At 46.5% G+C, this 26,279-nt stretch overlaps 4 protein-coding genes across 12 annotated transcripts; 1 reads left to right on the top strand and 3 right to left on the bottom strand.

Annotated features, from left to right (window-relative positions):
- Positions 1–65: 65 nt before the first annotated feature.
- On the bottom strand, positions 66–2,365 carry LOC135397347 (protein ARV1-like). The gene is made up of 7 exons (XM_064628891.1): positions 2,253–2,365; positions 1,808–1,901; positions 1,625–1,744; positions 1,359–1,527; positions 1,149–1,215; positions 598–740; positions 66–321 (listed from the first exon to the last, which is right to left on the bottom strand). The coding sequence occupies exons 1-7, from the start codon at positions 2,258–2,260 to the stop codon at positions 206–208; spliced, it is 717 nt and encodes a 238-aa protein (XP_064484961.1). The 5' UTR covers positions 2,261–2,365; the 3' UTR covers positions 66–205.
- A 1,123-nt stretch (positions 2,366–3,488) lies between these two features.
- Positions 3,489–7,928, bottom strand: LOC135397345 (sorting nexin-6-like). Of its 4 annotated transcripts, XM_064628886.1 has the most exons (15): positions 7,651–7,738; positions 7,481–7,555; positions 6,451–6,552; positions 6,279–6,389; positions 6,061–6,182; positions 5,877–6,000; positions 5,683–5,781; positions 5,089–5,194; positions 4,760–4,835; positions 4,601–4,640; positions 4,427–4,513; positions 4,266–4,361; positions 4,124–4,187; positions 3,985–4,070; positions 3,489–3,751 (listed from the first exon to the last, which is right to left on the bottom strand). In XM_064628886.1, exons 2-15 carry the CDS (start codon positions 7,544–7,546, stop codon positions 3,689–3,691), a joined length of 1,242 nt encoding a protein of 413 aa, XP_064484956.1. In that variant the 5' UTR covers positions 7,547–7,555; positions 7,651–7,738; the 3' UTR covers positions 3,489–3,688. The 4 variants fall into 4 exon arrangements, with proteins under 4 accessions (XP_064484956.1, XP_064484958.1, XP_064484959.1 ...); XM_064628888.1 differs by lacking the exons at positions 7,481–7,555; positions 7,651–7,738 and adding an exon at positions 7,745–7,928; XM_064628889.1 differs by lacking the exon at positions 7,481–7,555.
- A 1,921-nt stretch (positions 7,929–9,849) lies between these two features.
- On the top strand, positions 9,850–15,498 carry LOC135397344 (uncharacterized). The gene is made up of 8 exons (XM_064628885.1): positions 9,850–10,205; positions 12,253–12,312; positions 13,316–13,357; positions 13,731–13,828; positions 14,722–14,806; positions 14,863–14,922; positions 14,995–15,112; positions 15,442–15,498. The coding sequence occupies exons 1-7, from the start codon at positions 9,863–9,865 to the stop codon at positions 15,087–15,089; spliced, it is 783 nt and encodes a 260-aa protein (XP_064484955.1). The 5' UTR covers positions 9,850–9,862; the 3' UTR covers positions 15,090–15,112; positions 15,442–15,498.
- Positions 15,499–16,934: 1,436 nt separating this feature from the next.
- LOC135397341 (mucin-3B-like) lies at positions 16,935–25,002 on the bottom strand. Of its 6 annotated transcripts, none has more exons than XM_064628881.1 (9): positions 24,862–25,002; positions 24,702–24,720; positions 23,117–23,244; positions 23,028–23,063; positions 22,079–22,120; positions 20,445–20,609; positions 18,843–19,047; positions 17,153–18,342; positions 16,935–17,104 (listed from the first exon to the last, which is right to left on the bottom strand). In XM_064628881.1, the coding sequence occupies exons 1-9, from the start codon at positions 24,905–24,907 to the stop codon at positions 17,040–17,042; spliced, it is 1,896 nt and encodes a 631-aa protein (XP_064484951.1). In that variant the 5' UTR covers positions 24,908–25,002; the 3' UTR covers positions 16,935–17,039. The 6 variants fall into 6 exon arrangements, with proteins under 6 accessions (XP_064484951.1, XP_064484948.1, XP_064484949.1 ...); XM_064628878.1 differs by having other exon boundaries at positions 16,935–17,097; XM_064628879.1 differs by having other exon boundaries at positions 16,935–17,094.
- Positions 25,003–26,279: the final 1,277 nt, after the last annotated feature.

Below are 26,279 nucleotides of genomic sequence, written 5' to 3'. Positions count from 1 at the left end.
TAACTATACAGTACGACAACAAAGAGACAGTACCTTTTGTCATATTCACATATTGAAGATGACTATTTCGTGCCGTTTGTACATTGCGTTTATTCGAACTAAAGCTCCGAAAAAGGTTTGTACATCTCGTTAAAGTTATTCCCACTCTAGTACACTGCAAGGGGGGGAGGAGGAAGAAATAGATAACAAAGAACGAGCTAAAACGCTAGAAATCAAGGAGACTAAGTAAAGGACCAGACAGGGCATGCCCCGCCAGCTGCTGAACAGCGTATGACACCAGTACCACCATGGTTGCCAGCTTTGTGCTTGAGCCAGATGCAGCTGAAAGGTAGAAGGCAACAGCAGGTTTAAACTTTGCACATTAGTAACGTGTCGCAAACATCCTGCTTCACTTTCAAGAATCCGTGAAACAAACACGGCAGACAAGCAGTGTACAATACGCGACAGTGTGTTGTGTTCCTTAAGGATCCTGTCAGGTTCAACAGATCTGTCCTCGTTAATACCAGGCGTGAAAGCCTCGGCGTAATGCCCCGTTGCTGAGCTTGCTGGTGCTAGAGTTGTGTCGTGTCACACCCGTAATACTGTGGAAAGTCTTACCTCTGCAAGCCTGTACTTGGGAGATGAGATAAAAGAAGGTGACGACGTAGCGCGTCACTTCGGGGTGGCAGTCCCACAGTACGGCAGGAAGAGCGAGCATTTTTCCGTAGCTCGCAATGATTAGGCTTCGGACAGTGTTGCTGCTAAAGGAAAAGGACACCCATTACAACCAAGGGCGTACCGAGAGGGGGGCACGCCCCGCCCCCTGCAGCTTCGAGGTCACTCGCGAAAATTGTGCACCGTTTAATCATGATTTTTCTCAGATAATGTCATGGTAATATGAAACTCTGAACACCCCCACAGTCTGCAGCTCCGGTCTTGAGGAAAGGAGGTAAGGGGGTTGCACGCTTTGCCCCTCCACCCCCACCACAGAAGCACTTTGCCCCTCCCCTTAGAAAAAAATCCTGGGAACATCTATGATTACAACCCCATTCTGTTTACCATAATTATTTATGTACCCTTATAAAAGGCGCATTACATTTTGTAAAGCGCAACGAAAACGTCGGACGGCACGGAGACCCAAAAGTAACGCACTGTCGGCAGGTGCTTACTTTGCGTGGCTCCTATCACAGCAGACGCACAATGCCAAAGTAACCATGACGACGAAGACAGTGTTGCCTGAAACCGGTGCAGAGTAATTGATGTTAGAGCAAAACTTTCACGGTGCTGTGGACATATTTGTAGACCTAGTGTACCAATGACTTACTAATGACTGGAGGATAGCAACAAAGACGAGACTTTCGTTACTTCGTCAAACTTACTAATGACAAGGAGAAAGCACGTCAGATAGAAACGCCATTCCAGCTCCAACTCCACGGTGAACGGCTTTGCCAGGCTGTCTTGCCATCCGCGGCTCGGAACGTAGTGTTCGGACAGCCATAGCTCCAGCGCTTCGCCCAGTAAGAACAGAAGAGCAAGTTTCCAGGACTTCTACAGAGAGACGATATCATCGAGAGGTTACCGTGTTCCCAACGTCACTACGTACAAATATACGGAAAAAAAAAAAGATTAAATTCCCCACTTATACCTGGATTCCAGCATTAAATATCAGATGCCTGTAAGCTTCTAGTCTCTGCAGTATCGTGTCGATAAAAACGATAGAAAATTCAGTCTCAATATACTCATCAACTGGTTCGCCGCACTTGGACTGAAAAGAGAAATATTCGGTTGCGCGTGAATGCCTGGCGGGCCTTTTCGAGACTGCACTTACACATCTTGTCAACTTTATAAGGCCATGTCCATATTCCTTGTATAACCGTACAGATTTGGTGCTGCAGTGGATGCAGACGTACTCTTCTGTGCGGCTGATCGAGATAGGTTCAACATATTCATTTTAAACACACGTCAACATATGGGAAAATTTATACTTCAACTACGTGCATCACTTCACAAACCCGGCAAAATGATTAGTAAGCTTTACAAAATTGTATGTGACACACTCAGGAGCAAGTCAAGAGCTACAAGCCGGGATCAATAAACCGACCGCTACGATTGGTTTTCTCTGCGCCTATCGGCGATGTACAATTCAAGTCTCCTCCCTGTCGCTCATCACGCTAAGAAAACTGAGTGTAGTTACGCTAATGTTGTTAGAACTACAATGCATCGAATCCCAGCAGGCCTGGAGGCCTCACAAGGTCGCACAGGAGCAAACTCACCTCTCCATGCTACGAAGTTTCAGCGCTGTCTTTACGATACTTAAACGAGAACTTTGACCTCAGTCTCTCAATTAGCGACGCCTCCACGTCGACTTGCTGTTGTTTCTCTTGGTGCAGATACTCAAGAATCAGGAGATCGCACTCCTGAGCAGTTAAGCCCGTTGCAGAAGATACAGCCAACCTTGGATACCTTTGGGCGTACGTGTTTGAAGCCAGGCTGCGGAGACTTTTGTAATTTCGCTCAAGCACCTCAATGTTCCGTAGCGAGGTCTGTTCGCCTTGAGGAAATTCCTTAGCTACTAGAAAGCGAATAAATTCGCCCAGGCATTTGCCTTTTCGCGCCGGGTTAGCGGGCCATATTTCGCACAACTTGAGGTAGTTCTTGTACAATGATGCCGCCATGGGATGGGCCCATAGGTTGTACCCTCAACAGAGGCCTGCGAGAATGTTTGCTACCATCTATTGCGGCAGTGAAAAAAAGCTTTGGGAAGTTACAATACTACCGTAACAATACCTTCGCGCAACCAAGCGCAACTCGCAGACAGTTCCGGATACTGTTGGCTAGTATTGGCCAGCATTGGCTAAGCGCACAAGGCACAAGGTCGACGGCATCGTGAGCTTTACGATAGGTAGATTTACTATCATAAAAACATTTCTCCCGTTATGCTATTCATAATATCTCTCTTACAAATTCTGAAAACGAAGAAGATATCCTTCTGGTACCATTTCTACCGCGAAATTTGAACATCGTACGCGGCGCACAAAATGCGCTCCCGATAAGTACTCACTAGAACCACTGTGCAACGAAAAGAACAATTTATCGACGGAAGCAACACCTTTATTCTGTCTGGTTATCTGGTCTTTAAGTCGAGACATACTCTTGCACATCCCCTGAAATCAACCACAGGGGGATTCCCGAGCCTCCATGGGTGGGGGGTATATGTTCCGAGCTGTATTGGAGAATCTCAAATTTCGTGGTGTGTTGTGAAAGCCTGGGGCAAGGAGGGGTTTCTCTGCAACCCGCCCCGAAATTCCCGAGACTGCCCAATACACTATAGGCTACTAATACATATGTCCATACACATATGTACTCAAAAGATATACTCCCCCAGAGGGAGATTTCTCACGAAATGCCTGCTCTTGCATCAGATCAGAACATTGCTGAGAGAACAATGTAAAGCCTGGAGATGGGCAATACTTTAGCCAAAAAAAAGAAAAAAAATCGCAAAAGCAGAATAGTATATAATCCCTTTTTATTTCAAAAATGCTTCACTATAGAAAAGTGTCCCACCAAAAAACTCGACGCAGACAGGAGGCAAAATAAATACATCCGAAAGGTGACATGTCCTCCTGTGGCACGCACGGCATGCTGTGTCTTGGAGGTCTTTTCTCGCAGCACCAGGCAACGACGACAACAAGGCAGTGCTCCGCTACTGTCACTGGCTTACTGGTTCATTCTTCAACGAAGCTATGCTATTCTTCAGCAACTGAACTTGTGCCTACACCATGAAAAGAAATTAGGATACCTTGAGGTACCTTGAGGCTACAAGTGGTGTACAGACATGAACAGATAGAGAGGACAGCAGGAAAGACAAGTGAATCAGTATGCATCCTTTACCAACTTCATGGGGGGGAAGGGTCCGGAAAGTTCACCGGAAAAATGCAGGATTTAAACCACTACACCTGCGTGTTCTTTACAAGCCCTTTTGACGGAAATGACATTCCGATATACCTTAGCATGCTTCAACTCCAGCTCCGCGAGCTCCACCAGGTTCTTGCGGAAGTTGTTTACCCGTCGAGCCTTGAAATCCGTTAGTTCTGAAAGCAACGACTAAATCTTAACGTTTCCCCGGAGAAATGAGGAGACGTACCCTGCTTGGCCTGCTTCGAGATGTTCTCAAATTTCTCGCACGCTTCTTGCTGCAGCGATTCAGCCTGTGGACATTTAATCAGTTACTGGGTGTGGCACAGAAAACTTTTACGTGGCGGGTATCGAGAAAGAGTCAAACTCACAGACTGAACTTCTTTGTTTTTGTTACGGGCTCTTTCCAGGGCACGGTTGGCATTCTCGTAGTTAGCCAGGCAACGCAAACGGCGATATAACAGATCCTGATAAAGGTAGAGATAAGAAGCCAAGACAGATAAAGCGACATCTCATCAATAGAACGACCTACCTTAGCTGCCGAAGTGTCTCGCATGTAGTACCTCAATGTGTCCGAGAGCTTCAAGTCCTCGTCGGTCGCTACTCTGCTTTCCACTTTCTGATATGAGTTTTAAAAAATGATATCAGATAAGATAAAGATAGTTGTATTCAAAGTTAAGCGTTACGAGGACTTCAAGTGGCCTACCCTAGCTTTCTCGAAGATATCCGAGGCTTTCGGCAGAAATCTGCGGAGATAATGCACAAATTTGAAAAAAAAATTTGATAAATGTTAGCAACCCTGTAGTACGATATCTACAATATGTACGAAACAAAGAAATTGGAAGGAGAGTGAAATTCGGCTCACTTTTCTAATTCAGAAGACTCTACCGTCGCCATTTCCGTCAAGCAGGAAGAAATCTTGATGTAACTATCTGAAAGGTCTGCAACAACCATTTGACCATTAAAAGAAGCATGCTCTACGTGTTCGAAGCAGTAGCTCACGTAAAATGTTGAATATTTATGAAATGAAACGTCAAATTATTGCCCCTTTAACCAGCAGTACATGAAAGGTAATATCCACCTGTATTCAAGTACACATCGAGGTAGAAATAGTGTGTAGAAGTAGCCTGAACGGCCCCATTTGTGGAACGTAAAGTAGATAAAAAAAATATCGGAAAAACTTTTGTCACTCACTTTTGTGGCTCCGCGTCATCTTGTCCGACTTATTCGTCGCGTCCTTGACGTGAGTGTGGTACTCCACGAGGAATGTCCTTTCATGCTCGAAAAACTCATCCACATCCTGGCAGCAAAAAGCACAGATAAGAAATTAAATCGCTGATTGCTCGAGCTGTCACGAGGTCTGCCACTCAAGTAGTCCTAGAGTAACCCTTAGGTACCACTTAATCGGTCACAAAAATTAGCTAACTTGTCTCAGTCAAATACGATCCTGCATACGAGGATGTTTTTCTTTTTTCTTTTTTTTCTTTTCAAAGTTCTTCACTGAGCTCTTTCCATTGCTGTGACCAATGTTGCATGTGCAGTGGAACTTTGACAACACCTATTCCCTAAAAGATGTGTGCACTCTCAAGCGGAACACTCGCTGAATATGAAGACGTGACCAAAAAAATTATGAAAGCTGCATATTTTTTTTTTAAAGGTGGCCTAACGGGTATTTCAAGAAGCCAACTTCATCTTCTGCGCAGTCGACAGCCAGAGCTTAAATGACAAAAATTGTTCGAAATTTTTTCAAAGATTGTGTAACTGGATGTTTTAAAAAGCTAACCTCACCTTCTGCGTAGACGACAGCAAGAGGTCGTCCGCCGACTTCCCCAGAGTAGTCAGGAGGCCGGCCAGTTTCTCTTTCTTGTTCTTGCCTCTAACGCTTAACTGAAAGAAATTCAAATTACGAACTCAGAGCGACCGAACTGTCTCCGATATGACTCTCGTAACTGAGCGGGTAACCAGGTGCAGGACCGGCGTACCTCTTTGTCGTACTCTAGGAAGACGTGAAAGTTCCTGTCGGTGCGGAAAATGGGATGCAACGCCAGCCGCTGGAGAAACAGTTCGTGCATGGCAACAGTCTTCTTAAATGTCGCCAGGTATTCGCTGCAAACACACGTGCATGAAGAGAGAGTGAAGCAGAAAGAAAAGAAAACAGACACCTACGCTTCCAGTTCCGCTTTCATCTTCGCAAACTCTTCTTTAGTCATGGTCCCTTCGCCCTCGCCAAGTTTCTGAAGCTTCTCCCGCGACGCGTCAAAGTCGGGCCTTGGAGGCGCTGGAGGAATCTGCGTTGGAACAGACGGCCAAGACGAGGGTGACAATTACACTAATGGGTTGCGAAGAAGCAGCGAGAGATTGGAAGAGAATGGTGACAAACTTACAATGAACCCACCGTACACTTCGTTTTCTTCGAAAGAATTGTGCAGCCAGATAAATTCCTCATGTTGCCGGACCACAGAAAATTCTGGCTTCTGGAACTCCGATAAAGTCGTCTGCAGCAGAAAGAACAGGGTCGGCTTTACCGCTCGCATTGTTCTCTCCCCGTCAGCTCACCTTGGTGTGAACGGTGAACTTCACCTTGTCCCTTTCGCTCAGAGCATCAGAGATGTCCACCAGCAGGGACTGGTCAGCCAGGTCGATCGTGTCCGACCGCATCTGAGGCAATGGACAGGGTCTCTTTAAAACCTGGCAGCCATATGGGGTGTCTCCCGGAAGGGGCGACAAAGGGGGGTGGCAGGGGTCCAAGAGCTGGTCGTGAGCTCGAGCAATGAAGTTGTGAGCAGATATAATTTTCGCTCTAGATTTTCGAATGTTTCTTTCGTTCACTTTTTTCAGTTTAAATTTTTCTGCGGAGCTTCGAAATGCACGTTTCTGCAACAGAATTGACCACCTGTCACATGCATGTAGCTAAAGCTAAAATTTTCTGCTGATGAATACTTCAGGAAAAAAACAATGGTAGTTCTGTTTGTGGGGAATGTTTCAATGTCGTCCTGCCCCAGGTAGAACACTGCCTAAGGATGGCTGTGGTAATTTAGAGTTTATTTTGAGCGCAATTTTTGAAAGAAATTACGCGGACTACCTCACAGGCTCCTCAAATCCGAGGAGCGACGAGATATCTCGAAAATCGTCACTGTGATGAAAGGAAACCAATTTTTTATGGTATGCTAAGACAAGGCCAACCACACTGTTGCCCTATGCTTAGGCAGCATATAATATTTCACAGATGCGGATGGCAACCATAAAACGAAAGTGAACCGTTATTACAAACCTGAACGGTTACGGTGTCCAAGCAACCGTTTTGAAACGCGACTTCAACTTCCCACACTGAAAGCATGACTGGTCTGAACTATTTGCAAGTGGACGAAGATTATATAAACGTTGAAAGCCCGTTCATTCTGCATATACCAACAGTACAATTCCGTTTATGGCTATCATGTAACAAGTATGGGACGTACGGGAACGCCCCCTCCTATACAGAGATAAAATTTGCTGCGTAACACTTTTTTTGAAATAAACGCCATCGAGCGTTTAAACGCTGAACGCGCAACACGAGGTGTAAAAAAGAGAATAATAATATTATTACATGTATGTTTCTGGTAAACGTGATCCGACGCAGGCACCACCTTGACTCACCGGGAGCTCTAGGCATCGGTTATCACTTAATGAGACAAAAGAACAAGAATGCTATTGCTTCGGCTGCTATTCCGTTACACTTTGGATGACTTGTGCAATTTCTTGCAAGTTGTAACTCACCGTGCGGCATATGTGGCCGTTCATATCCATGTCCCAGCACGATAGGCCTAACATGTTTGGTTTGTTTTTGTGGCAGACGATGCAGTTAGCTCACCTTTGAAGCCGCGTCTGAGATGTTGGATGATTCGTCGGTGCCATCCTGAAATGTAAGCATCTCTCCGCGATTGGTCGAGGTCAGTTAGTCGATGCAAATTTGGTAAACAACGAAGCACTTTACACCCCGTTTTCCTCCCCCGGTGTATGTGTCTGCTACGTTTTGCCGACAACGCCCCCAGTAGGAGCACGCGTCGCGTGCTCCGAGGCATGTGTCGAACGAGGAAAAAGAATCAGTTTCGGAATCTGATTCGTCGTCTGCAAGATAGCACTGTAGTATGACAGCTGAAAACGAAATAAAAAATAAGAGCTGGGGGACAAAAACAGGAAGAAGAAATAAAATATATTCAACATCCAAACTGTATCACAATCCATTTTTGCTTTTTTAATTTTCATTTTAGTGAGTACAGGTTATGTTGTCTCGGAGTATGTTAGACTAGAGTTAGGACCTCTCGATCAGTTAATTAATAACAAGTCACAGTAAATAAGTCATAATACAATCAATAGATGTGGAAATGACATAAAAAAAAACACCGGTTGTTACGCGCCGAAAACCATAGTATGGAATGTGCGGAGGAAACAACATTGTGGTTTGAAGGCTAAGATCGTCCAAGAAATCAGATAGAAAACTTAGTCATATAAGGTCAGGGGCGGATCGAGGGGGGGGGGGGGGCGTTCGCCCCCCCCCAAAAAAAAGTCAGTTTATACACGGGATTTCTCTCTCTCCTCACTACGCGCTCCGACAAAGAACACCCGCCCCCATCGAAACCGAGGGTCTGCACATGCCCAAGGGCGGATCTGGAGGGGAGAGGGGGTTCAGGATGACATGGCCAAGGCTGGGCTGAAGGCTGCATGGGATTGCTGTTGTTGAGGAAGGTTGACGCGTTTTCCAATGCAGATGACTGTTATACCTCACCCGGAGCCACTGCTTATTGGCTCAACTCAAGATGTGAGACAGTAGGATGAGAGTGGAATTCATTGAAATAAATTGCATTTACTTTAATTCGTTGAAATAAATTACTAACTCTATTGTTTTACAAACCTCTGAAATGTGGCCCTTTTTCCTTTAACGTTTTTCGTGGAAATATGAATGCTTCGTTGTATTGCATACACACACAAACACTTACGAGCTATATTAGTATGTGTGTGGAGGCTGTGCTAGTTGGTAGAGACCAGGTCATCATTCACTGGGCAGGCCAGCAGGAAAACACAGACGAGGACATGCGATAACTTGGGACAAACTTTTCCACAGAAACAGGTGTTTTAACACTTGCCGATCCCTAGGGCCGGCGAAAGAAATTACGGACCCCGAGGGCGGGTCATACCTGGGCCCCCTCCACACGTCTCGATAACACAGTCCACGAGTATTTCTTCTTTATATGATTACGACAGCCCTGGGATCCTGCGGACTCCTGAAGTGGCCATAGCCCGCGGGAGCCCTCCCCGGCTGCCCCACCCTCTCGCCGGCCCTGCCGATCACCCTTAGTCAGGCTTAATCTATCAGGCTACAATCTCTAGAACACCTGCAACTGTGAGCCGATTTTTAGAAGTCTTAGCAACGTGTCAGTTTGGGCCTGTTGGTATTGACGTTCGATGATAAACGTCTAAGATGTAATACAGACGACGAAGACGTTGTAGCAGTGCTCGAGATAATAAAAACCGGCTAACAAGGGAGATAATATAAGCAGAGATGATAGGCAGCCTTGGCCCCTGTTGTGTAAGTGCCTCCTCAGTGGAGCAGACAAGGAAATGTACTTTAGGAACTGTTCCTGTTTCTGTGGAAATGAAGTTAGCTGCAAGTTTTCTGTCCTCTCTTCGTATGTGTTTTCCCACTGCGCTATCCAGTCAATGATGACCATTAGTTATGTGCACACGCGAATATGTTGATAGTAGGAGCCGTATGTGCTATGGTTTTCGTCCGTCCGCGTCCTTTCGCTCCTTTATCAAACAAAGAGCTTACTTTGTGCAACTCATCTTGAGAAAGTCCTTACATACACACACAAAAAAGTGAAGTAACAAGCGAATAAGTAGTTTGCAGAACCAGCAGACGTACGGTACGGTACACCTAGCGAACGAGGCCACACAGAGTCGGCCGAACTATCGGCATTGGTATCACGTAATGTCAGCGCACGTTCGTCAACTACTTCGGCGCGCTTCCGAACACATTGTGACACTTTCCAGAAACCCCTCACCCGTTATGAAGGTTCTTCACGTGAGCCCCCACTTCGTTGTCGTTGACAAACCTCCGGACGTAGTAATAAACACATGCTATCCCGACAAGTATCCGATAACCGTCGAAACCATGCTGAAAGGCTCGCACCCCGAACTGGTTGACGAGACGGTGGAGCACAGCTTTAGGTTTTGTCATCGTCTGGACTTCTCTACGAGTGGTGTGCTTTGCTTAGCCCTCACCAAGGAGTCTGGCCGTGCTGCTTACCACGCGTTCAATGAGAGACGTGCACGTAAGTACTATATTGCCGTCCTCCGAGGCCACGTCAACGCGGAAAGACTTTTATTGAACCGTCCAATCGGCAAGGATTCGCGGGAAGGTCACAAACACAAAATGTGCTCGGGAGACAAATTGTACTGCGAGTCACCTCGCGAGTGCTTAACGAGGCTGTTAGTTTTACAACGAGGTTTATTAAGCGGCAAACCGGCTACGAAAGTGCTTCTAAAACCCATCACTGGACGTCGACATCAGCTGAGAATACATTGCGACGTCTTAGGGCATCCGATAGTTGGTGACTTCACTTACGGCGAAGATAAGACGTCGCACCGGATGTTTCTACACGCGTGTCGTCTAGTAGTACCGACTGAGGTCGAAGACGTCGACGTTATGACCGAAGATCCGTTCACGGCAGTGGTAGACGAAAAAGTGGACTGGAAACCTGACGATGGACACATGGTACTTGAGTGTCCCTTTAGTGACATGGACGATGAAAGGAAATGGAACGACGTAGCGGTTGTGTGAATATGAAAATAAAATACGAATAATGAGCAAAATGAATATCTTTTCTTACTTGAAAACTTGGCACGAGGGACACCAGCGAGCATCTAGACAAAGAAGAAAAAACGAGCACATTCTCCATGGGAAGAAGGAGACCGTGACTGGTTGTCCGTATGCATTCCTTCTCTTCCGAGCTGCTTCCACCAGACTTTTCGAATGGAAGGGCCCTATGGCAATTGGTACCGCTACGTTCGCAGAAGGCAAAGTGAGTAGAACACTCAGCATTCTTCGGCTTGAAGCCAGAAGGGTGCCTGTGGACAACAGCCGCATTGTCAAACCAGGGGTACAAAATATGGTGTAAAAGAGAAGTTGCACCTCCAGAGAGGGAATTCATTTTCGAAGGTAAAAACCCGGTGAACGAAGGCATGGAGTCAAGGAAGAATTTGTTTCCCAGGACTTACCTGGCTAGAGTTGTTTCTGTACGAATAAACAGTTGCGAGTTGAACGCTGTCTGTGTGCGTTCCCACCATGTCACTTGGGTGCAGCACACAGGCTTGCCTTCCGAATACGTTGTCTTCTCGCAGGCGATAGTACCAGTTGAGGGTACTGCTTGCGGAGCGGCTCCAAATTTTGGGACAAGTGTGTCGGAAGCAGTACTCGCACCATGTATTGAGATCATGAAACGCGATAGGATACTACTCATAATGACGTGTTCGTAGTATATAACATGTTGTATACTGCGTGTGCTTTGCTCGATTGGAGCTGAATAACTGTGGTAGCTCACCACTCCCAGTTAAAGTACACAAATACATGTTCCGTAAATCAGTCGTGGGTAAGCTACTAAAAAAAAAAAAAAAAAAAAAAAGAGGTAACCAAGTTGCAATTACAGTTAGCCCGCAAAAATAGTGACTGAGTTACGTTACTCTTTCTGAAACGTAACTAGTTACAGCTACAGGCACCACGTTAAAATAACTTCGTTATATTTTTTTTCCTCACTTGTACTGCCCTAGCGTACGTACTGTAGTTATACCGTGCTATAAACAGAGGATTTCCCATGTAGACGAGTTACACCATGCAGACAGTTACAGTTACTAATACAGATAGAAGTTACTATACTCGTAGAAAACTATAACTAGTTATAGTTAAAAGTTACTTGTATCTTAGTTACTTCCCGAGACTGCTGTAAGCAACGAAAGTGATAAAACAATTTCAACCCGTTTTTACTTTCAGACAAAATGCGGTAAGCACGATAAATGGTTGAATATTTCACTTGGCATTTCAACATGTTCATTATTGGTAGTTTCTGATCGATATTTCTACGTAGTCAGGTAACTATTCTAGACATCTTTCGATATTTCGAAGTAGCTATACTTTGCAGCCATGGACATTACCCCATATTTCTGAACAGCGATATACTTCGATGATTGTGTCAAATCTCTCGGCGCAATGCACGTGAAAGTTTTTAGTAATTTGTGCACGAATTTTCTTCCCAAAAAGGATGTTGCAAAAGGAAGCAAATGCCCGGCACAGGAAGATGAACTTGTTTGCCTGTTGTCTTCCAGCCTTTATCCTGTTCGCCATCACCGTTTGGTCCCTCTACACTGTGGCCGGCACCAGTACCGGTACCAGTACCCAGACACTTCTGTATTCTCAGGATTAACTGAGGATTCTTCGTCAATTACTGTAACGTTGGCGTCATAGCTAGCATAAATTTTGCGCCAGAAATTATTGGGACCATTGGGACCATGGGATTGGGTTGTAGCTAACTGAGAGGTTCCGGTCCCAAGGTCAGCTCTGCTTTCCGATATTCTCCCCTGGTTTTCCGTCAGACCCTGAAGTCCAGCCCAGGATACGTCTTCCTCTCCTTCTTGCTGTCCTATAGCCACTGTTGCTTCGCGGTGCTAACGAAAAAAAAAAAGAATGGCAGTAAGATTATGGGTGTAGAAAAGGTGAATACAAGCGGTTCTTTGACGAAGGAAATGAGCGGATCTCGCTGCTTGGGACTTGTTATCGAATGCCTTATCTCTTAGTGACATCGTAATAGGGGATCAAATTGGTATTGTTTTGAGCTTAACTTGGAGCAGAACGGCCCTATTCATTGGTTACGTCATCAGTCTCATCCGAATTCTGCCCTAACTGATGCCAATATTACGATATTTGACCAAGTATTCTGGAGCTCTTGACTAGCGCCCCAAACTATCTGACTCAGTCCTTTTAGAGACCGCACTTATCTCGGGTTGAGCTTTAGACTAGACTGGGCAATAGCTGGTCACGTTTGGGAAGAAATACACTCTTAAAAATGAACTTCACCGCATAGCACGCTCCTAGCCAACCATAATCTCGAATGATATCGTTATCTGCCTTGATTTGTTGAAAACGGGAGGCGTACGCCTTTTTTGTGACACTTATGCTGTTCATAATTGTCACAAAAAAGGCGTACACCTACAGTTTTCAACAAATCAGGGCAGATAACGATATCATTCGAGATTATGGTTGGCTAGGAGCGTGCTATGCGGTGAAGTTCATTTTTAAGAGTGTAGTTTGAGTAATTTTGAAGGATGTTAAACGATAAAGGGCTGAGGTGATTTCAAACCCATCTTTGATTCCTTTATCTTATCGTTTCAGCGGTGACGGATACGACTGACAGAAACGCAAGCGGAAATTTAGGTATATTCTTTACTACAATTGACAGGGTTATCTTCGTCGGGTGAATAACTGCAGATAAGTAAAATAGCAATTGAAGCAATGAACTAACGCTTTCCTCGACAATGTTGGTGTCAGTGAATTCGCGGGACCGTTTGAAGCAGCATGAATGGAGCATGAAGCGGGCCCTGGAGAATGAAATTTATTTATTGATTTTTATTGATTTCACGAGCAACGGCACGGGCGGCGCTTGTGAAAAGCGAGCGAATGCCGGGAATCGAACCCAGATATCTCCGATTGCCTTTCAGACCAGAGGCTTCGTTGAGGAAGACGCAAATTGTTCACGAGAGCGCGGCGCGGAGTGTGATGAAAACTACGTTTTTTTTTTTTTTTTCAGTGGGAAGTCGAAGCAGACGTCGAAAGGGGACGGACGAATACGATGGCGAACCGTTCACTGCGGAATATGTTACGGCCACGTCCGAAGAAAGTATCCAAGTAAGTAATCGGAGTTTATTACCCTCGTTATTTTGCCTTTAATCCTCAGCTCATTCATTCTTCTAGGTTTTAAGGCGGGCTCGCTTCTTAAGAAAGCCTGGGGGGGATTTTTGTTCGCAGGGTTCCCGTAAACCGCGCTAAATTTCTACACGAAAGAAGTACAGGCGTGTTCTCCTCGAGTTTATCTAGGGAATGACACATTTTTGAAGGCCTGACGCGATCCACTGATTTTTGCCGAATTTTGTCGAAGTTTCTCAAATTTTCAATACATGGGAGTCTATGGGAGATGCAACAAAATCGCTTCTCTCGGCGAGCCTGCTCGTGATATTTGGCCCAAAATGATGATGATGATTTTTCCATATCTGTGCGAATGAAAATAATGACCGCTTTGTCGTTTGTTAGCATGTTCTTCACGAGGCGCTGATTATATTACTTATAGCGCGCGAGAACAACAAAGCGAAGAAAACACCGTCTCCGGCAGCGAACGTTAACTAGATCGCATGAGTCCGCCTTAAGTGCTATAATGTTGATACGACTCAAAGTGCTGGTAGCAGGTGAAACATGAAGAAAAGTAACCCGGAGACACAGAAAGCACACAGACGACCACGAGAATTGTTGTGTGTTGTCTGTGTATTTCCTCTGTCTCCGGGTAACTTTTCGTCAAGTATCTATAGGACAGAAGTTACTAGGGATTGAAGCTTTCACTGATAGAGTCACGAAACAATATTTTCAGTAGAACAGTACAAACAGTAGTAGTAAAACGGTAGAAAGAAGTCGTTAAGGGGATTAATTCGGACGGAGATGAGTATCTATGGGACGAGTTAACCACGGCGGGGAGGGGTATTTGCATCAGGTTTGTTTGAATTCATATTCAATTTTTCGTCGTCGCTAAGGTAGAGAATGTCAGTACGATGGCTACAAAGAGAAAAACTGTGACGTCATCGTGGAGCAGCCAATCGTCGACACATACTACCACAGGTATGGCTCAGGACGGCTTCCAAACTCCGACGTCCGACGTCGTTGGTTCCTTTCAGGGTACGACAATAACGTGACCGAAAATTCCTCATCGCACACGTCACTTCCTGGACCCCAGGGTAGGTTATTTCCACTTGGGGAGTAACTTTGGAGTAAGTAGTAGCTCTACATGACGTACCATTTCCCGGCAGGTTTACAGACACAACTGACATACGCCAGTTCTACAACTGTCTTCACAGATTACGAGATTAATTCTACCACGGTGTCGGCAGGACACGACACCTAATAATATGCCTACCGATGATGATGGTAATATACGTACTGTATTTGTAATGTCTGGTTCGCACACGATATGTGACGTCACGGCGAGCATGCTGTGACTCCGAGACACGTCGTTTGTCGTGTTCTCACTATATAGAAGTTCTCTCGCGGTTGACGTGGCTCTTCGGAATGTTTTCTTTCAATGGTTACACCTGTCTGTAACGTCACTGAAAAGGTTGGCCAGCTGCAGGAATCGAACCCACATCTTCTGGATTAGCGTTCTGGAATACCGGATCATCGTTCTTAGGACCTTGAGGCTTTGTGTGTTCCATTTCCATCGTAAATATCATATTTTTGATCTGATTGTGCTCTTACAGATAACGGTTACTCCTCAACAAGCACAGCACAAGCACTGATTAAAGCTATCAAAAATGGTTGGTGACTATGGTTCCTTCTGGAGTGGTCATACATGGTAGAACAAGGTCAATTGTGTAATGATCAGGAGAGAGTGTTGCCTGAAATTAATTCGCGTATTCGCTTTAACGTCTTCTATTGCTATTCGTAAAAATTATGGACACTATGCTGTGTATGAGCTAAGTAATAGGAACTCAGCACAGGGTGTATATCCACGTACAGTGTTGTGCGCTTGCGCAGACCCCACGTTGGGCGCCAATTTATGGGATTCTTCCGCCAGTGAACAGGTCGAACCGCAGTCCCAGCAACACAAATGTACTACCAATGCAACATTTACAATTGCTACATCGTGCTTAACTCGTCCTTGAGCCTTCAGATACCAGCCGACGGTACGTGTTTTTTTTTCCAACCTCCTGCGCGACCCCCCCCCCCCCCCCATCGCAGGTGCCCCCTTCACGCGCCCCCGTCCGCCTCACTTTTTCTTTTTCACACGACAGTTAAAGGGGGATATGTTCATTACGAAAAAAAGGGGGAACAACAGGATAATTATGAAAGTCCTATGGTGTCCAAAAAAGAGCTTCGAGGGCAGAGCGTTGGTGCGCTGGATTTGGCCAGGACCAAGCAATTTTCACAAAGAGACCCGGAGAGTGCGGTTCGGGAAGGTTGGTAGTGTGGGCAATGAATGCCTAGAGCACATGCATCACGAGTGGCATCCAATGAATTAATGCAGCCTCTTCACGAGAGGTTTCGTGGCATGCGGAAAGCGCGCGTAGAGGGGTGTCCATTGGCGGGAAGCCAGGGGTGTCACGAGGCGTCGAAGCAGCGAAATATTCTTCCGTCTCCGAGACGAGAGCTGCTTCTGGGGCGCTGTCAGCCTGTTCATTCTCCACGACACCACAATGGGCTAGAACCCACTGGAGAACCAGCCTATGCCCTGCTCCGTACACAAGGTGGTACACATCCGCCACTAGGGGTGCGGATGAGCCCCGTAAGCCAGAATTTTCAATAGCTTGCAGGGCTGATTTTGAGTCAACTATTCTTCTGCGTGTCGTACACTTAGCGAGATACAACCCCACTGGTGGAAACGCGTGCTGTGATGTCAGAGAGAGAGTTTCGGCGTTCGCTGTATTACCCGCTTGGCTGTAAAACTTAGAATGCAGGCTGACATCAGTGCAAAGAACAGTCTTTGACGTTTATCTGGAATTACCTAGGATGTCGTCCCTCTAATGGTGGACATTTAGTGAGGTTAGGGAACATCCATGTGGGACTCCCTGCAGCGGTGGCATCCCTAGCGGAAACTGGATACAACTGTGAGGAGATCGCCATGGCCCATTGGATATGCACGAATTTTCCTGGTTTTGATCGCGTCGTCGTGTGCCTCCAGAGGCTCCTCCGGTAAGGGTACACCCTGATGCACCCTGCACATTTGTAGCGATAGCAGTCGCTCACTCGTCTGTATGGTCTCTATTAATTTAATTGTCTTATCAGAGGCTTTCGTAACTAATGTCATAACTACCAGTAGTGAACCTGTTCGCGGCCTAGATCTTCGTCTCCATACAAGTCATGCTCTCCTGTGCCCTGACTTGCTGTCATCTTCGTTCCTGGAAGCACGTGCGCTGCTGAAAGCTAATATCGAATCACCACAACTGGAACTATTGGGGAACATGACCTTACCTGTCGTTCTCCCAGGGACTAAGAAATATCCAATAATATCCAGGTAGTCGTGAGTACCAGCAGACGTCTTCCCTTCCATCGCAAGGTGGCTTCCCGGTGTACTCTCAACACCCGTTGGGCGAAAAATAATTCTCCTCCCTAGGTTCCTTCTAGTAGTCGGGAAGTCCTCTTGGGCTATCACGTGCTTGCCTTTCATTGGAAAGTTAAAGTCAAACGGCGATATATTCGTCGTAGTTTCTTCATCCGCTTCTGTTGTGGATTGTCGTCTGCGATGCCAATTAACTCGCCTCCTGTCCTTGCCTTTCATTGCCAGGTTAAAATCAAACGGCGATATCTCTGTCGTGGTTTGCTCATCTGCTTTTTCGCTTGTGGATCGTCGTCTGCGACGCCAACCGACTCGACTCCTGTCCTTGCCTTTCATTGCCAGGTTAAAATCAAACGGCGATATCTCTGTCGTGGTTTGCTCACCTGCTTCTTCGGTTGTGGATCGTCGTCTGCGATGCCGACGAACTCGTCTCCTATCGCGGTTTTCTGGAAATCGCCTAGCGATTCCTGGCAACTGATATGTATTCGTTTCTCGATTCGTCGAGGGGGATATAGCCGTCGTAGCCGTCGAAGGAGTATATTGCGTTTGTTCCGTAAGGCTGCTGGTTAACAAAATGGTCTCGGGTTTTGGTCGATGGATCGATGATTCGGAGTGAAGCTGATCGTTTGCATCATCGAGGGCTTCTGTTGTGGCGTGTTCTGTCGTGTGTTCGGTGGTTAACGACGCAGCCTCTGTGGATACCGCCTGATCGTTCGTTGCACGTGTCTCTGTCACCTCACTAATGCCCTCAGTTTCTTCCGCAATTCTCATTGGTCGACGTCTGTGTACACGGCGACGTGTGAGCATGGTGGCCAATGTCACTACAGCTACCGTGGCTGTGGTATGGACTTTCGTTTGTAGAGAGGCCGCCTCTGGTAACGAATGCGCAGTATTCGTCGTTGATGATTGACTATCTGTGTCGTCATACTCCGCAACCGTAGCGATCGAGATATCTCTCCGGGTGATCCTGGGTCGCCGAGGACGGAAAGGTGAAGTAGTGGGTGTGCTTCTATGTTTAGTAGGATTGGAAGTGTAAGGATTTCTAGTAAGTGTTATGTAGTATCGCCTGGAGCGGCGCCTCCGAGATGATGCCTCCGAAGGCGCGCTGAAACGTTAATATATGAAACACATATTAAAACGCCTATTATCGGCTCAAAAATTGCCGTTTCATCTCGCGCTATAAAACAACGTCACTCAAACAGTCAATACAAAAACTATAATAACTATCAGTAACGTGCTTATACTAAGTTCTGGTGTAACTGGCAAGCTTTCGGTTACGAGGAAGGTACAGCTTGGCAAAAAAGTTTACGGAACACCAGGATGTCACATTTCTCGATAGGTACGTGCGGGCACACATGCAAGGAGATGAATAGAATAGCCGGTCACCCGTTTCTTATTTGAACTCATCTTGATAGCTAGCACGAGACCGCTCTGATGAAGGTCCATGATGTGTCAAGGTCAGCGAAAACGCAACGTGAAGGACCATTCCCCCATGACAGTAAGCGCTCATGATGCAAGTGCGCGCAGTGAGCACTGAGATTTCCTGAAATCGTCTGTTCGTTTGTACCCAGTCCCGAGTTGTGAAAGTTTCGGTTTCATTTTCACCTGCTTTGTCGCGTCGTTGCTGTTGCGGAAAGTCTGTCGTCTGCCTCCTTTGGCGTCGTTCGTCTGTCGTGGAACAAGCCGTCTGCTTCACCAACTCCTCTTACAGCGATACCGATCGTGCTGCTCGCTACGTTGTGCTTCGTCAGCTGCATCACGGTTGCCGTTGTGCTCTTCACGAAGTCATCCTTCCGCGATTTCGAGTGATCTTGGAGGAGATGAGAGCATATTGAGTCGCACAAAAACTAAGTCGCGCTTCGACGTGCTGGAGGTACTTGATGAGCCAGAAGTGCTTAAGAAGAGACATAAAGACAACACTAGAATTTGTGTGCAGTGCCAAATGCTCGCGATAAAGTGTTGGGTGTTCTCCATATGGTTAGAAGATAAGCTGACGTAGCTTGTGCCTATAACGTTAGCCTAGCACCCGGTTGCGTACATGACATTCTTCACAACATAGAGCGTAGTACCTGCCACCCCTAGCGGACCGCAAGACCCGAGGAGGATAAGCTGGTGGCGTGAATTTAGCACTTTCCATCCGAGAGTTGAACGTGTGCTCAAGTCTTGGATCACAACACACGTGCTTTCACGACCTACACCAACTGTCAGACTTAACCGGACACGTGACGGCGAACTTTTACGCTGGGTTTAAGACTATAGTCTCTGGCGCGCCGCCTTACCGCCAGGGGTGCGGTATTCTTGCTTTGGCTCTTATGTCACCCGCAGTCGGCGGTGCGGCATGCGCAGTGCGACCTAGTGTCAAATGTCTTCGTGTGCCACGTGCTCCAGGGTTACGGTTATGTCTGACGGCAGCTGTACCTACTCAGCTCTCTTTCTTTCTTGCTTTATTTCGTCATTATGCCAAAATACACATTGTCAAGGGGGGGCCACCCCTCTAGAGACAACTTATAATAACGCTAGGACAGAAGTAAGGGGTGTGACAAATGAAAAAAAAAGTAATAGAAGTATATCGCAAAATAAACAGAACTTAACAAGATATACCAGGAAACAAGATAGAACAAATATAAAACAAGATAAAACGAGATAAACTAAAGATAAAAAGAAAAGATTTAAAAAGAAAAAGAACGAAATATGAAAATGTGTGGGGCAGCATCTGTCATACAACAAAGGCACTACGACGGATAAGGTTCAGACTGAAAAAAAAAAAAAAAAAAAACAGAAAAAAAAACAGAAATGGAGTAGATAGCGATAATTTGATTTCGGAGGATGTTCCACAAGGGAATGGGGAACTCGTATCACGCCATCAAATTACTCGCACTCCAGACTACACTGTTAAAACAGAACTTCACCACATAGCACGCTCCTAACCAACCATCATACCGAATGATATCATTCTGTGTCATTATTTGTTCAATACAGGGGGGAGGTGCCTATCTGGGACAAGATAATCTGTCCCAGATAGGCGCCTCCTCCTATTTTCAACAACTCAATGCACAGAATGATATCATTCGGAATGATGGTTGGCTAGGAGCGTGCTATGTGGTGAAGTTCTGTTCTAACAGTGTAGCTTGAGCACGAACCCGCAACCTTGGAGCCAGCATATTTCACGGGCAAGACACAGAAGTGGTTAAAGAGCAAAGGGGTTACCTAATGTGACTGGTACATGTACCGCAGTAGTTGTAGTGTAAGGTATGCCAGCGCGACCCCTGTCAGTCTGCTCTTCCTGGGCGATGGTAAACTCAGCGAAGTAGTCATGGGTGCTATCCGTGGTGGTCACAGTGGGATGACCGTGGCGATGTGGCTTTACAGTCGCTATGTACAAGATCAATGTAGAATGTAAAGCACTCGATACTTTTGCTATCTCTTCTAGTATATATAGCCCTGAGTCCCAATTGCTCTCGTAGCTTTTCAGAAAATCAAAATTGAAAATTACGGACAACACTGCGTCGACGTTGCCGCAAACTGCGCATAGCTCGTCAAGTACGGCGGCAAAACTACATTGCATGCGCATAACACTGGGTCTAAAACAAAAGAAGTTAACGACGTAGTCATCATGGAGCAGGAAGCCAGTCGGAAACATAGATCACTGTTGCTCGACCAATTGGGGATTATTTCTTACCAGACGTCGCCCCGAGCAATTTTACTAGCAAATTAAAAAAAAAGAGAAATGTTTAGCGTTCCCTGTCGCACGTATAACTTGTTGTGCTGGGTTTAGAAGGAACAAGCTGTTAAAACTATACCGCCAACGTAACCTGTCTGTCTGCTGCTGCTCTGCTGCTTTAAGAGTAACAAAAACAGTAACGTGAATAAGAGTAAAAATGCAGGCTAGCTGATGATACATGATGAAATTTGACTGAACCCCGAGACAAGGAAAGCACAGACGATCACAAACACAACAGTAAGCTTTGTAAAGAAATATGAGCTCTGTTAAGAATGCAGCGTTAAAGACAGTCAAGGATACCTCTACAGCGAGGGCAGCCCACTACGAGCGAGCGTGAAATATATTTAGGTGATATGCACGTGACACTACGCTGCGTGGTGGCGCTGCAGTATTTCTCCTGGCGCGCTATTGCGTCTCCTTATCTCCAACAGCGTTATGTAGTTGACGGACTAGATTTGTTTTCCGTCTTAAGTAACACGGCTATAGTGCTGAATTCTCGAATTTGATAAAGGGAGTCACTACCACAGGGATGACGTCATGAGAGCCACGCCACCAAGAGTCGACTCTCTCGGCTCTCGAATTGCTCGTATGGGGAACAGACACAACTTAGTTTCGGTTTCACGGCATAATCACGTCTAGACTGGCCTGCCGATAGAATGACGGTTCGCAACCATGGTGTTAACCAAGAGAGAGACGGTAGACACTTCTGCAGCATCAACGGAGAAAAGATAGTCACTATGTTAACGATCTCTTATATATACGTATATACGTGTGCAATGGAAGTGTAAATGAATCCTTCACATTTGAAGCCTATACACCCGAGTCCAATAAATGGACACAATCTATGCGTTTAAAGCAACTTGTACAATGATGCCAAGATGCCGGGTTCGCATCTTTAACCTTCAGACGGACATACTGCAATATATACTCTCGTATTATTTTTTTAGATTCTATATATTAGCACCGCCAAGACGTATCAAGACATATCCATGAGCTGTGTACAGACGCGGACTGGAGGAGACGCCTGAAGAAGCTAAGAGGCTGCCGGTAAACCCAGGAAAAACGTGAGACAGCACAGCAAAATAGAAACCTCTCAGCAATTAGAAGACGAAAAACGGACCTGATTGGTTCGTCCAGGTGTCCGTTGGTTGCGGTGGCCACGCTGGAAGTGACAAGTAGGGCCATAAGACAGGAATATGCGCTATGTTTAGAGTTAACTGATCAAAATAAACGGATGCGAGCGTTGCCCAGTAAAGCCACGTTCCCGCTGCCGGGCGGAGCTCTCGGAGCGAGCGGGGAGCGGCGAACGGAGAACGGCGAGAATGTCCACACGGCCGTGTTCGCCGTACTCTCGAGATAAACCGATGAGGGCGAGGGAAGCGAGACTTTCACGAGCGCTACGAGGCAATCGTTTTTTTTTTTAATGCGCCACGGACCCTTGTCTTATTCTTGGCTTTGATTGGTTGTTCACTACCATCCGCCGTCGTCAGTCGCGCAAGGAGCGACTGGTTGGACGGCGCCAGAGAACGGGCCTCCGGCGTCCTCCAAGTAAAGCTTCTGCCGTTGCGGGCGCCGTTCCGGGCTCCCGCCCGGCATTGGGAACGCTACTTAACAGATGAACATTTCTGGCGACTACACAGCAGCATGTGTGGCAAGTTATCGTACCTGTATATAAATACATATCATGCTTTCGGTGTATAATGCGAGCGTGGTCCGCGGTGAGGCATCTTAGATTTTTTTCGAGAAGTTGTCTCGCACGTTGGTCCATTCGGGAAAAGACGAAAAGCGGGCAGCGGACATCCCCGATTCGTATTTAGAGAGAGCGGCAACGAATGTACAACGAGCTTGGGTACACATTGCTTCCGTTTATACGAAGAATAAAAATTACACGCACTCTACTCTACGCACAAGATCTGTAATCAAACGGGGATGTAGAACTTTTGTGCGCCACTATAGTGCCGATATTTTCACCCCAGTGACGCTCGTTATACACCGGAAAATGCGGTGCCTATGACATTTATTTGATCGCTCATAATTGGCCAATTGTTATTCCCCGAAAAAACACTTACCTATGGTTTCTGTGCTACGAGACGACGCTGTACGACCTATAGGACAACAGCCAAGTGAGGAGACGCGGTGCGAGTGATATTCAACTCACGTATATTGGTATCAGAGGTTAGGGTGAAGTAGGAGGCGAGAGGGACCAGCATCAACAGGACCACAGGAAGGGAAAACATTAAGCCTTTCAGGATCTGATGTTTATTTTGAAGGCGTTCTTCGCGACGCCTACATAAAAAGATCATCGGATAACAATCAGATAAAGCAAGAAGGGCAACTACAGATGACTTCATACGTTAGATTTACACCTAGCCGTTTCAGAGCTAAAAAATTAATAGTCTCCCTGCTAATGCAACGAGGAGTAATGCGATAATAATCGCTCAACTGCTAATTGAATATTGCGATAGTTGAACCGCTAATGGGGACAATTATAAATTGCGCGTCATGGTTTGCTGATATGGGTGCAATGTCGAGAATAATTGCAATGAGTTATGATGTAATGCCCTAGCGAGGATCCCTTCTTTTTCTCTTTCTTATCAGCATTAAACATATCCCCCCCCCCCCCCCAACGCGCTGTGGGGTTTGGCGTGAAGAAATAAGATGCACTGATCCGAATTCGAGAATATATTTTTTTCTACTCAAGCCTATCTTGTTTGCTCCTTCTATCTGTACGCCGGTTTAGCGACGGCTTATTGAGTACTGAAATACGTATTTCGAGAGCCATTGACTTTAATGATCTGAGCATTCACATGAAACCTGCGGGGATGACGACAGCCCTAACTTGATTTACTGCAACGCGTAGACGAACGACCGCTTGTTCATGTCGGCTGGCCCACGGCAAGACGAAGCAAGACGTCCCGCCTTGGCAGTCTCGCTTGCAAGATGTAATATAAGGTAGCATTCCAATGCTACCTCGTGATAACCTCAAACACGCCCGCTTTAGTAGGCACTCTTAGCCGCCAGCGGGTTCTCAATCGACCCTTGGCACGGGAAAAGGGGAGGAGTCACGTTGAATACCCTGCCACAAACGCTTTTGCGCCCACGGTTGCCGTGGCGCCATCTATCGTCCGAGCTGAGTTTTCGGCGCAGACCAGAGGAATTTCCGAGGGGGCAGCACAATAATGCTATCACATTAAAAGAGGGCGGCCGAAAAGCAACCGTACAGTCGCTCTGTCCTCGAGGAACCTAGGAACCTCGCCTTCAAGGATACTCGAAGTGCACTCTACCGCAGCGTCTTCCCTTCCCTCAAGCCATGTGGACGCGCTGAACCACATTCCAGTGGCACCTGCGTTTCCCTAGTGAGCTCCAAACTGAGCAGACGACTATGCAGACATTGTTTTTGAATTCGTGAGATACATCGCTAGGTTAACAGAAGACAGTCATATTCAACAGCGGAGACAGTTGCGTAACTAAAGCAATAAGAGAGGGAGCTCTCAGGGCACAATGAGAATATGGAGGAAAGAAAAGGCCCCCTGAAGCGCTCTAGTCGGTTCAAACAGTTCAGAATATTGTCAGGGCAGATAAAATCTTTACTCTGACGGCCCAGATACAAAAAAAAAAGATCTCGCCGAACACATTCTGAATCTCATATTACCGCGCTCATCAACGTTTGCATGAACATTCGCGAGCATGTGATTCTACCCATTCCAAAGAGAAAATCCGAGAGAGCCAAACCCCAAGCTTACCGAGCCTTCTCTTCGATGGCTGAAAAGAAGGAATGCACGTCTTGGTTCTGTAACATTTCACACTCGACAGACACTCGATCCAGTCGTGAAATTAGCGTTCAGTTGATATGTAGGTACCCCTTCTTTGCATTACCCACATAGATATCGAAGAATGCCTTACGTGTCATGTTGCGGATGTAGTAATCGTACCAATTCGGGCTAGGCATGGTTCACTTCCAGAAAAGACACCTCCAGAATCTTCGCGTTGGGAGAAAAATCGAGGACGTGCTTCGTTTTCGTCGTCTTCTAGTGGCTGGATGGTTGGGCCTAGAGTCACTAAATAAGCTACGCGTAGCTTATTTAGTGACTCTAGTTGGGCCGCGTTATCAAACCTCAAGATTTGCTCGTGGCACCCGAATGACAGTTCCTATTTTGTTGCTGCAGGGCTAAGGTTCCCCATGAACATGGACTTGTCAATGATGATGTAAACCACCGATGTAGCCCTTCCGCAATCCAAAAGTGACACCTGCCGGGTAACCTAGAACGTGTAATCTATACAAGAAGTAATCTTCACGTGAAAGTGTGATTATGACGATATGAAACATCAGGTTGACTGCGTCCTCAATTTCTCCCTAAAACATCTTTTGCGCTAGTATCTCTTTTCACTTTCTCTCAAACCACGACCTACTCGCTCGAACCTGCGCAGTAGTTGTTGCGGCTTTGACCGTGTTTATGGCGAGCGAAGCAGAAACGAAATGACGTCACCGCGCCATGACGTCACAACATCACGTGCAACAGTGGATGCACCAATGGCATCACACAGACCTGACATCACACCACCTGAAGCACCACCATTGGACGGCGCGGTTGTCAATCGCAGCGCAGGGAGAGGGAAACACACGTAGCGGTGCGCTTGACGCCACTGTACCATACTCCTCAAACTGTGGTGGTCACGCAAAGTGCGCACACCATCTGAAGAGCGAGAGTGGAAAGCGCTGCTGCTCGTGAGCGGCGTTGTACACAAAGTGAGGCTTTTTGAATAAAACAAGTGCAAACACAGTTGTCTATGTGTGTGTGTGCGAAACAGTTATTTGCCGTGAAAACATTGCGCCCCATTGCGCGAAGATACAGTTGTCACTTCTTCGCAAATTCGGGACGTATCCCCATTTTTGTTCCCATCTTACGTTCACCTTGGGGGATGATGGTAATGGACACAATGGCGGATCCAGGGGGGGAAGGGGTGGGGCGATGCCCCCCAAAACGTCAGTTTATATATTGGATTTCCCTCTCTCCTCCTACACTACGCGCTCCGACAAAGAACCCCCCCCCCCAAACCGAAGGTCTGGATCCGCCTCTGGATGGACATAGCCTTTAGCATGGCTTCCGAACCTGTTTGCAGCTGCTCTTAAGAGTGCTTTTCGTTCTATACGTATACGATGTACCGCCATGCAGACGACACGTGGGAACGACGATGGCAGTCGTAGTGTCCTTTTGTGTTCCTAACCCTGGTCCTTGGGTTATGCTGCTTTTCATCACCTAGCCCCCAATTACCCCGCCCCGGCTTATTCCGACCCTGACGGCCGAGCCGCCAGAACCACA

This window comes from Ornithodoros turicata, chromosome 6 (assembly GCF_037126465.1).
Source record: "Ornithodoros turicata isolate Travis chromosome 6, ASM3712646v1, whole genome shotgun sequence".
Classification (NCBI taxonomy): Eukaryota; Metazoa; Arthropoda; class Arachnida; order Ixodida; family Argasidae; genus Ornithodoros; species Ornithodoros turicata.
Note: the sequence above shows the minus strand (reverse complement) of the source record. Positions and strands in the feature narration are given on the sequence as shown.

Coding starts and splice junctions, on each gene's coding strand:
- LOC135397344 (XM_064628885.1), top strand. CDS start 9,863: ATGTCAGCGCACGTTCGTCAACTACTTCGGCGCGCTTCCGAACACATT. Junction 13,358..13,730: donor AAACGCAAGCGGAAATTTAG/GTATATTCTTTA, acceptor TTTTTTTTTCAG/TGGGAAGTCGAAGCAGACGT. Junction 14,923..14,994: donor GTCACTTCCTGGACCCCAGG/GTAGGTTATTTC, acceptor ATTTCCCGGCAG/GTTTACAGACACAACTGACA.
- LOC135397347 (XM_064628891.1), bottom strand. Junction 1,216..1,358: donor GTGCTTTCTCCTTGTCATTA/GTAAGTTTGACG, acceptor CACCGGTTTCAG/GCAACACTGTCTTCGTCGTC. Junction 322..597: donor CCAAGTACAGGCTTGCAGAG/GTAAGACTTTCC, acceptor TCTACCTTTCAG/CTGCATCTGGCTCAAGCACA.
- LOC135397341 (XM_064628878.1), bottom strand. CDS start 24,907: ATGCCTAGCCCGAATTGGTACGATTACTACATCCGCAACATGACAC. Junction 20,610..22,078: donor CACCTGGACGAACCAATCAG/GTCCGTTTTTCG, acceptor TCTTGTACATAG/CGACTGTAAAGCCACATCGC. Junction 17,098..17,152: donor AGTCCCTGGGAGAACGACAG/GTAAGGTCATGT, acceptor ATTAGCTTTCAG/CAGCGCACGTGCTTCCAGGA.
- LOC135397345 (XM_064628886.1), bottom strand. CDS start 7,546: ATGCCTAGAGCTCCCGGTGAGTCAAGGTGGTGCCTGCGTCGGATCACG. Junction 6,390..6,450: donor AGTTCACCGTTCACACCAAG/GTGAGCTGACGG, acceptor TTTCTGCTGCAG/ACGACTTTATCGGAGTTCCA. Junction 4,071..4,123: donor CTCGAAGCAGGCCAAGCAGG/GTACGTCTCCTC, acceptor CGTTGCTTTCAG/AACTAACGGATTTCAAGGCT.